Source organism: Achroia grisella, unplaced genomic scaffold (assembly GCF_030625045.1).
Source record: "Achroia grisella isolate CSIRO2021 unplaced genomic scaffold, CSIRO_AGI_Agris_v1 utg152, whole genome shotgun sequence".
Classification (NCBI taxonomy): Eukaryota; Metazoa; Arthropoda; class Insecta; order Lepidoptera; family Pyralidae; genus Achroia; species Achroia grisella.
Window position 1 is genome coordinate 1267745 of NW_026712648.1, and position 10464 is coordinate 1278208.

Sequence of the window (10464 nt, forward strand, 5' to 3'; positions counted from 1 at the left end):
AATTCTGTCATTGTAAAGTTACGTATAACATCATATCGTTGATTTTATTAATAATACCAATTAAAATCTAGTTTGGATCACTCGGAATATCTCTCAATTCAACACACAAACCACATGTTTCTTTGATTTGAACAAATGTCGAATGTTATAATATATGATACTTAGATTAGATGTGTATGTATACAACACGATAAAATAACTTGCCACTTTCGAAAATTTTGTCATGAATTGAATAAAGCTGCCATATTTCGTACTTTAGACTAAAAACCTCCTAGTAGATAAATGACAGATGGATGACGATCTGTGTGCATGACAGAGCCTGATCTGTGGCTCTGTGCACACTTCACCATATTATTTCAATTTTTATTGTTTATTTTCTTATTAACTATTTTGGTTATAAAGCAGATAAATAAAATTTCATCTGAATCATTGTTATGTAATGATATGACTTTTGAAAAATAAGCACTCATTGTATAAAACCATTATTATAATAATTTACAAAATGTTGTGCCGAAAACTAAGTAAGTACGATATCAAATTACTTATTATATTTTCAGTATACAATACAGTCGGAGTGCTTTACTTTGTATATTACCATATTAACTTTGGTATAGGAAAAATATTAATATACTTGAAACCAACGGGCTACTATTACTTGACCAAGTCGGTGGCATGGTAAAAGTTGCTGAAAAAAATCTTATTATTAGGAGCCTTTCAACTAGTCTGACCAGATTTGTCTTATTTGTCATTTTTCAGTATAAAATCCGTTTATACATATCAGATTTTTATTTATGTTAACATAGAAAATTGTTGATACAATAAAAATAATTTTCAATTCTTACTACAATTTAAGGTTAATGGTAAAATAGTTTCTGGAAATGTGAATGTCAGTCCATATTACGACTCCGCTTTGTGTTGTGTGTTACTAGTTACTAATAAGACATTGTAGAACATAATAAAATTAAACTTAATAATGCGACTAGTATAATTATTGTACCTGTATACTCTCTACCTGTATTCTGTCTACCTAGAACTCTACAGGATAAAATTAAGTAGCGACATCTCACCGCAATTTTTATAATGATACAGTGGTGAAATGATAACCATCACTGTGTAAATCTATAGGATTAATTGAATGTTATGTATTTAAAGAAATCAAAATTCGAATACAGATAGATATTCTTAATGAAAAGACGTTTTGAAAATATAATGCTGCCTTAATAAATTCAGAATTGCCTACAAAAGATTAGACTATAGTATACAACAAAACCCTTGCCTTTTTGCCTTAACGATTCTATACTGCAGTTACTACTGAATAGTTTTAATTTCTGTATATATGTAATATGTGTAATTGTAATTTTCAGGAAATCATGCAGTTACTGTGCTAAGATATAACTCCACAGCTTCTCATGCGAAATTGGATACCTTGGCAGTGTCTGAAGGTATTATATATTCTAGTATAGCTTTAGATATTAGATGGACTTATGAAATAGAAATATTGTTTCTATTATTATTATCTTTATTATATCATTAGTAAAACAAGTTACTAAATATAGAAGTTTTAGGAGATATAATATTCCTGTTACATGTTGCCTTAGAAATTCCAAAGAGAATCTGCTTTATCTACTTTAGTTTATTATTTAATTTTTTTATTAATATTATTATATTTAAAATTTAATCACTTCACACAAAATATTTCTTTGGTCTATATAAAATAGCATTTAATAGCAATCTAAACCTGATTAAAAAAATAAAAACAAATGTACCAGAGGAGTTTCTTGCCAGTTCTTGAAAATTAAAGTAAAATGGATAGTAAAAATTGATTCGGTCACTTATGCATGTGATAAAAATTCACATGCATAAGTGGCCGAAAGTATATATAAATTAATGATTTTGACTTTAACTTTAACCAAATTACATAACAATCACAGCATATTTTCCTAGTCTCACTTAAAATTGGAAATGAATAAACCAAATGGTTTTAAATATTATTTAAATAATTTTTTTGTATAAATGTAGTATTATTTAAGAAAATATATTCATAATTAAACAATTATTTTACTATATAATAAAATTACTAGATGGAATAAATACAGGAGTATCTTATAACTTTGTAGCAAAAGATAGCCCTTGTGTTATAAAGTATCAAATTAAATTTAATTAAGATCACTTTAGCGATGTGGTCACACAACACTCTTCCTCATTTATAATATTAGTATGGAGGTAAAGGTAAGAGTAGACTGCTGAGCAGAGTTATTTGATAGAAATTTGCTGACACATTACATTTCACTGTCAGCCATTTGATTATAAGGCATCCATATTTAATTTTGTAATGTATGTAGGTATGGAGATATAGCAGCTAAACTGAACAGAAACAAGTAGTTGTATATTATTATAATATATAATTACTTGACATACTTTCATTAAATATACACATCTTTCATATAAATATTCTTCTATGTATACACATAATGATATTACATTTTCTAGATATACCTGAGACAAGGAAAAGGCCACTAGATTATCCTGATTACTTCAAAGTACATGAACTATTCACAGTAAAGGATTTATTTGATGCAAGAGTACATTTTGGACACAAGGAGGGTTCACTTAATGATAATATGAGACCATACCTGTATGGCTCGAGACTAGGTCACTTGATATTTGATTTGGACATCACTGCTGAACATTTACGCAAAGCTCTTAATTTTACTGCACATATTGCGTACAGAGGTGGTATAATTTGTTTTTTCAATAGGAATGCTTTAAATGCACACTTAGTCGAAAAAACTGCAAAAGAATGCGGAGAATACGCTCATACTAGATTTTGGCGAGGTGGTATTTTTACAAATGCTGACCATCAGTTTGGTGCAGTGACACGGTTACCAGATCTGTGTATATTTTTAAATACTCAGAACAACATTTTAAACCAGCACACTGCTGTAAGAGATACTGCAAAAATGTTAATTCCCACTATTGGTATTGTGGATTCTAATTGCAATCCTAATTTAATCACATATCCAGTACCAGGAAATGATGATACTCCAACTGCAATACAACTATACTGTGAATTATTTAAACAAGCAATAAAGAGGGGTAAAGAAGAAAGAATGAAGTTTTTACAGGAGAATGATGATTGAAATGTTGTAATATAGTAGTAGTGATCTAAATAAATATAAATATAGATTATAATAAGTACATTAATTTTATTTGAAACAAGTAGGTATTGCACTTTATTCTGCTTTAGTGTAAACATCTTTCTAACAAAGTAGTTTCAAACAGTGTCTATGTAGCTATTCATTGATTTAGTAGTTAAACCACAATGTGATGTCAATTGATTTAGTTAATTGATATAATAAAAAACAGTTTAATTAAATGAACCAAATTAATAACAAACTTTGATGACATATATAATTTATAATACGAGAATAATTCCAGATACTATAATAGGGTCATGTTGAATTAATTTTTTTTATCTAATTGGAATATCAAACGAGCAATGACGGTAAGTCGGAAACAATTGCATTTTTATATACATAAATAGCACTACGGATGACACGGAACCATGTATCTACACACAAGATACCATTCATGCGTTGCTATTCCGAAAGAATGGCGAATCGTATAGTATGGTATCATATGATAGAATGTCATGCATTTTATTCTGTACTTTCACTGATAAAACTGAAACAGTTAAGAAATCAAGCTGTTTGGCGGTTAAAATATTGAGGTTGTAGTAGAAGTGATACTGCGGTAGAAGTCTACTCTATGTAGAGATGTATTATTTATTGTTGTCGTTTGATTGTGATTTACAAAATAATGTACATTTTTATATGCATATGAAATCGGGAGCACCACTAGCTTGTACTAGTGGTGGTTATTAAGGAATAAAAAAATATATTTCAGTCCCAATGTTTAATTTTGATGGCACTATACACTTATTACATAGAATACAATTCTGTTTGAAAAAGGTACAAACTGTAAAGTTTAATATTTACAGAATTTTTAGAATACAGAATTTGATTGACATACAAGCAAAAAAGGTGGATTATTATCATCAACTGTAGAAAAAGCCAATCGTCAGCTACAGTCTACTTATCAATAAAGAACACAATAACGCCCACTTGCTACTTCAAGGCGACTTGTACATATACATATTTTAGTACATATTGCTAGTATACTGAGTATGTGTACCTAATAGTGTTATCCACAAGTGTATTAACGCGCATACGGGGACGCATACGTTGATTTCACGGCATAAAAACAGGTAGGTTATTATTTATATATTAACATAAGATTAAAAAATAGAATTTCACTAAGAGTTTATATATATATATATATATAATATATGCAATATTATCTATCTATAAAATAATAACGTTTCCTATTCTATCGTGAGTATTAGATACATAGCCCATTTGGCCTATCAAAATATCTTTTTATCTACATGTGGTGTGATAAAAATGTTATAATTACCTATATGCTTCATTGAGAAATTTATTAAATTGTGCATCCGATATAGGTTAATATATGAAGCTGTTAAAAATATTGTAGTTTACAAAATATACATTGCAAATAAGCTATTATGATCTAAATTTCATAAACATTATCCGAGTAAAACTTTCCGCATCATATGTGGATGCAGATTATTATCCATTTCTCGACTCTCCCATCTGCCAGTAATACACTTGGAACTGCATAAATATTGTAGTAGTGGTATACGGTATTTGCCACAGAAGTCCACGAACTTAATATGTTCCACTCGATTATCAAAGAAGACTCCTGTGAATAAAGAAAATATTATTTGGTAGAAGAAATTATAATTTTAAAGATTTTATTTATATATTAGCTGAAATACTAATATTTTAGCGGGTAAACAGGCAGTAAAACTGGATAAAGAGTATAATATTCATATATATACACGACGATTAGCATTTACCATCGGGTATGCCATCAGCTTCTTTATCGTTCAAACTACATAAAAAAACAAAATACTACTTTCTTAAAATAAAATTTGTCTCTCATTTATTACGTGTTATGAAAAGAGAGATTTCAACAGTAAAATTACAGGGATGGGTACCTACTTATCTCAGTAATACTCAGTAAAACGATTATAGTAGCATGAGGACCAAAATACCTAGTCTAGTACTCATAACTGGCAGAAGAAATACATAAGAGTAATCTAGGGGTTTTATATTGAGGATATTACCTTTACATTTGGGATTTACACAGCACTGCGCTGCACGGAGATACTGAATCAATGTGTCTGGGATTTCGCCGTCATGAATAGATAACTCGTGCAATTTTATAGTGCGTCCGGCCAGTTCCAACAATGACGGCGGCTGCAATGTCATATCCCGGACGAACCTCACCACAAGAGGATTGTCACGGAGACTTAGCTATAGAATACAAAAAAGATCCGTTATAGAAAAAGTAGAGTTGGCCTTTGTATACCATCAAAGTTGCTAAATTTTCATATTAAAACATTAATGCTAAACGCTAACACACGAATGCGTAACGTAACGAAGATACATATATGTATATCTAACTGTTCTGGCTTCGTCTGTCGTTGGTTTCCGAGTTAATATGAGGATAGATTGTAGGTCTGTTCTTGTGTTTAAATCCATTCAGCCGTTAAGCCGTAAAAAGGAAAACACCACAGACCCACTTTTGCATTTATAATGTGTCAATTTGTATATTTTACTAACTCTTCTGTGATGGAAACACCAATAGAAAAGAATATTACTTCAATAAACTAGGTTTGGCCTGTCACGTTAGATTCGAAATATGCAGGGAAATGCCGCATACCGATAAGTAATTGAAAATGTGTCTGACATCTAAAATCTGAAAATCTGTCCCAATTTAGTACAATTGAAAGTTTTTTTAGAAATAAATATGTTTATTTTATTTGTCGTTAAAATTTGTGAGTAAATGAGTAGGTAAAATTAGGTACTTTATATCTAAATTTATCTACTCATTCACCTAATTTCAATAACAGTGAATAGAGTTTGACCGGAATTTGAAGTGGCATTTTTACTTACTTACTATACATATCATAGTATGTATGTAGGTGTACTCATTCTACTATTACTATTGTGTATTCTGTAGTAATCTCTTTGCATATACCTACATTGCATGTTAAGTGACTAATAATTACATAATGTTCTAATAGTGAAATTGCGTCACTACCTAGGGAATATACGTAGCAAACAATATAACGTTTATGTTAACTTGTTAGTGTGAGGTTACGTTTCGGAATCATTTTTGTTTACTGTTCTATAAATGTTGTATACTATAACTATTACCTGCTTGTATATTATTTTACATTATATACCCTTAATTTTACATAAGTGATTCTAAATTACACGATATTTTGGTTATGTCTATATCACTCAAATCTTCGCCAAATTCAAAAGTATACACAACGAATCTATTGGTAACGATTAGATAGCAACTTCATATACATATCAGACAGACGTCGGTTGTAGCTGCCTTGTTTTATCTCATGCTTATATTTGCAATCGCATTGCTATCTTTATATTCGTTTATCACTTGTCTAAGTTGAGGCCCCCTGAACAGATTTCTATGTAATTATATTTATTTTGCAATCGATAAGTTTTATTCCCGTATTAGACAAAGACGGGAATAAAAGATTAACAGATAGAGTTTCGCTAAAGTGTTATTTGTAATAAACACCTTAATTTATATTATGCTTACCTCTGTCAAGCATGTTAATTTTATAATTTGTGTTGGTAGTGTTTTTAGTCTATTTTTATGTATTAACAAAGACCGAAGTTGTTTCAAGTTAGCAATGCTGGTAGGTAATTGTTCTATAAGGTTATCGCTCAAGACCAAAGCTTGGAGTGCAGTCAGCCGGCCAACCGATTCAGGAACTTCCGAAATTTGATTGCCCCCTATTGACAGGATCTGTAAACTAAAGCGATAGCAGTTAAAAAGATCATTACAAAGAGAGTTGACTGCAAATAATACAATGATGTGCATGTAATATAGTGCTGTGCTGTGTTGTTAAGTAGTATATTTATTATGTTGTGCACTAATACACAATTGAGGAGTGTATAAGGGCCCTTATCTTTCAAAGGTATACACGATAAGATTTATCGGCAACTTAGACCCGTGACACAATATTAGACACTAAAGTCACAAAAGAGCGAACTCTATTGATCAGAACAAAGATGTTTATAAGTGGAATGTATTTAAATATTTACGTTATACTAATATGCGTACAAAAATAATAATAAACACTACGACGACCGCTTTGACTGTTAGTATAGGGATGCGTGTCCCTTTAATTTTTCATGAGTCACGAGATGACATTTCACGGAACAGTGCGATGTAATTTGGTAATTTATTATTCCGAATCATGGGCCTAGTGTTATGCAGTTTGTGATAAGATCTATTGGTTCAAATATTCACAGCGAAATTTTGGACAAGTCTAGCGCTGCGTTTACGACAACATCGACAATTGACAATGCACCCTCTAATTACCCTGCACATTATTTGAGGTTAGAGTCGTGGGGATGGGTATCTGATAAGACCATTGGAAAACTTTGTCCGTAAATTTGTTAAAACTTGATGATCAAATTCGTACCCAAGTACAACGAAAGACAACCATTAAACATTGAACGCGAATTATGAAGAAAACGAGTTCTTGCTATCTACGTTAGTCATTTATCCATGAATAAATAAATTACCAAACAAGTATTTAATATCACCGACTAGGTCTCCATCTGAGATGACGGCATGACTCTACGCACCTTTGTAATTTATATCAATTTCAGATTCAATAATGTTGGTCGCGTTATAATTTAACATTCGCCATTCGTTTAAAAATAAAATATAAACTAGAAAATAAATGTATATTCGTACAAATTAAAGAAAGTATGTTGACAACTTATAGATATCTGAGATAGGGAAGAAATCAAACCAAGTTATTTTGTCAACATTCGTTTTAGGCAGGTGGGTATTTAAAGAAACTATAAAGACTTAAAATTGTTGAAAGTTATTATTCTGCAGTTTATATTATATTTTTAAAGAAAAATATGTCGCTCATCTTGTCTACCTATTACCCTCCAGGGGGTTCTCAGGTATCAGGATCATTCACGATTGACGGATCGTTTCCTTAATTCTACTTTTATCCATCCCATGATTTTGACCCAATTTTTCAGTTACTGTTTGAGATCTGAGCCGAAACTCGGCTACAAATTCTGTTTTTTTCCTATGGCTATGAAAACCAGTTTCCGTCAAATACGATATTGCCCATAATTACTAATCATTATGATAATTATGTAAACGTCTTAACAATTATGTATTTTTAACCGAAAATTGTTTATTGTTTCGGTATTTGAAATTATTTAACTGAAATCATTTACCTGGTTAATTTCCATATGTCTTTTGGAATATTCATTATATTATTGCCACCTAAGTAAAGATACTTAAGCGATGTTAACTCCATAATTTGCTCTGGAAATACGTTGAGCTGGTTTCCACTGAGGTTAAGCTCTTTCATTGTACATTTTGTTACATTAAAACATTTAGGTAATGATTCGTTCGTTAGTTGATTATTTTTTGCTATTAACGATGTGAGTGGACAGTATTCAAATATATCGGGAAAAACTGTTAATCTGTTATTGCTAACGTCCAGTATTTTTAAATTACAAAACTTGTTTATTGTATCTGGTAGCGCCGTAATATGGTTGTTATATAGCAATAATATCTCGTAATTTTCTGCGCAATTCTTCTCGTCAACAACTCCTTTCAGTTCCAATGACAGGCTCAGTGAATCCATTAACTTGCACGATAGATCAAGAGTTTTTTGTTCCCTGCTATCACTATCGCAACTGTCCGACGTATAGCACTCCATTATGATACCACTTTGAAGATTGCGATGACCTCTCTACAACCAGGCACAAAGAATTTGCTATTATATTTACATTATCAATATTCTATGTCAAACACAATTGACGCGATCGTGCTCAAAACCGGCGCACGCGCAACTGCTCTCCCTACTCTAAACTATTACACTTGGCGCGCGGCACACCCGTCATCGCATGCCGTCTTGGCTTGATGATAATAAGTTCATTTATTAAGATTACATGAAACTATCGGTCCGCTATCATAGTCAATAAATGGGGACACGCGTCGAAGACTTGCCGGTGGTTAACTGAAATCGTAAAAAAAGAATACGTAGGCGTTTGTTTAGCATGAATTATATTATAAACAGATAATAATATTTAGTATAAAATTTAGCATAAGTACTCATTATAAATTTAAAAATAAAATTACAATATATCCCAAAAACATCAACTTTTAATTATTTATTAAACTTTGAGAAATCCAAAACATCCAATATTCAACTAATTATAGCCTTTTATATTTACAATCATAATTACCAAATAATTTTTAAAGTAAAATTCTATGCTAATTTCACTATTGTCAGCATGCTATGCATTTAAAAGGAAAATAATTAAACACTGTTTCAATATTATTATTCAGTGTTGTAGACATTCTGTTAAATTAAAATTTATATACCTATCTAAATAAACTAAATACCTAAATACCTACCTTCATACGCATTCATATCATAAAGTTTCATTAGTTCCCTATATTGTTAAATATCTGCGCATAGTCGTAGACCATTGTTTTATACAAAATGCGCTCATTTCTTAGATAAGGGTTTATTGTGTGGACTGAGCTTTATGAAGGGAATTATTCAATCTTCAAATCCACCTACATCAAGCCCATACCTGGGACGGGTGGGTTGTGACCGTCCGCGCCCCGTCACGTCATTGACTTTTTATCCACACAAGGCAGCGAATAACTTCGCAATAAAATTTTCTCCGATATCATTCCAAATGCTTTTACTTGTTTAACCTAAAATGTATATATATTTCGATTAACATAGCCATATCAAACGCTATACTGTTAAACAAATTGTCATTAATATTACTTGTGATCTTTGAATAGTTAATAATTATATATTACACTGATGATGAGAGACTAATCCCCGATACGATGATAGGCTCAATCCCGATTGGATGTTAGATTATTTTTTTTATTTGGAATGGCAACCAATCTGACGGCCCATCAGAAGGTAAGCGGTAACTGACCCCTATATGAACAGCATTACAGACATCACTTGATCATGTGACACCCGTATTACCATTTACGCGTTGCCATTTCAGATGACTATGGTACCATACCTTTTATCATGAAATTTTGCTACCTAAATGCACCTTTGCTACGATTGCTAAATGTATTGTCAACTCTCGACATCGGTTGCATATTTAAAATACTATTATTTTTAATATGTCACATCTCTATTCCTGCCACATCAATCATAACTAAAATCTAATGCAGGCTGCATTATCATGTTAAGTAATCTAGTGTCTATCCATTTTTATAAGTCCTTTTGGTGTGTAGGTAGTAGACAAAAGTGTAGTGGGT

General features: G+C 31.2%; 2 protein-coding genes across 3 annotated transcripts; one reads left to right on the forward strand and one right to left on the reverse strand.

The window, feature by feature from the left end:
* The first annotated feature begins 310 nt into the window (after positions 1-310).
* LOC131840963 (small ribosomal subunit protein uS2m) lies at positions 311-3402 on the forward strand. Its single transcript, XM_059189184.1, has 3 exons — positions 311-521; positions 1365-1442; positions 2491-3402. The coding sequence occupies exons 1-3, from the start codon at positions 503-505 to the stop codon at positions 3138-3140; spliced, it is 747 nt and encodes a 248-aa protein (XP_059045167.1). The 5' UTR covers positions 311-502; the 3' UTR covers positions 3141-3402.
* Positions 3403-3601: 199 nt separating this feature from the next.
* LOC131840901 (leucine-rich repeat-containing protein 58) lies at positions 3602-9020 on the reverse strand. Of its 2 annotated transcripts, none has more exons than XM_059189111.1 (4): positions 8391-9020; positions 6718-6934; positions 5210-5399; positions 3602-4782 (listed from the first exon to the last, which is right to left on the reverse strand). In XM_059189111.1, the coding sequence occupies exons 1-4, from the start codon at positions 8879-8881 to the stop codon at positions 4607-4609; spliced, it is 1074 nt and encodes a 357-aa protein (XP_059045094.1). In that variant the 5' UTR covers positions 8882-9020; the 3' UTR covers positions 3602-4606. The 2 variants fall into 2 exon arrangements, with proteins under 2 accessions (XP_059045094.1, XP_059045095.1); XM_059189112.1 differs by having other exon boundaries at positions 6718-6927; positions 8391-8497.
* Positions 9021-10464: the final 1444 nt, after the last annotated feature.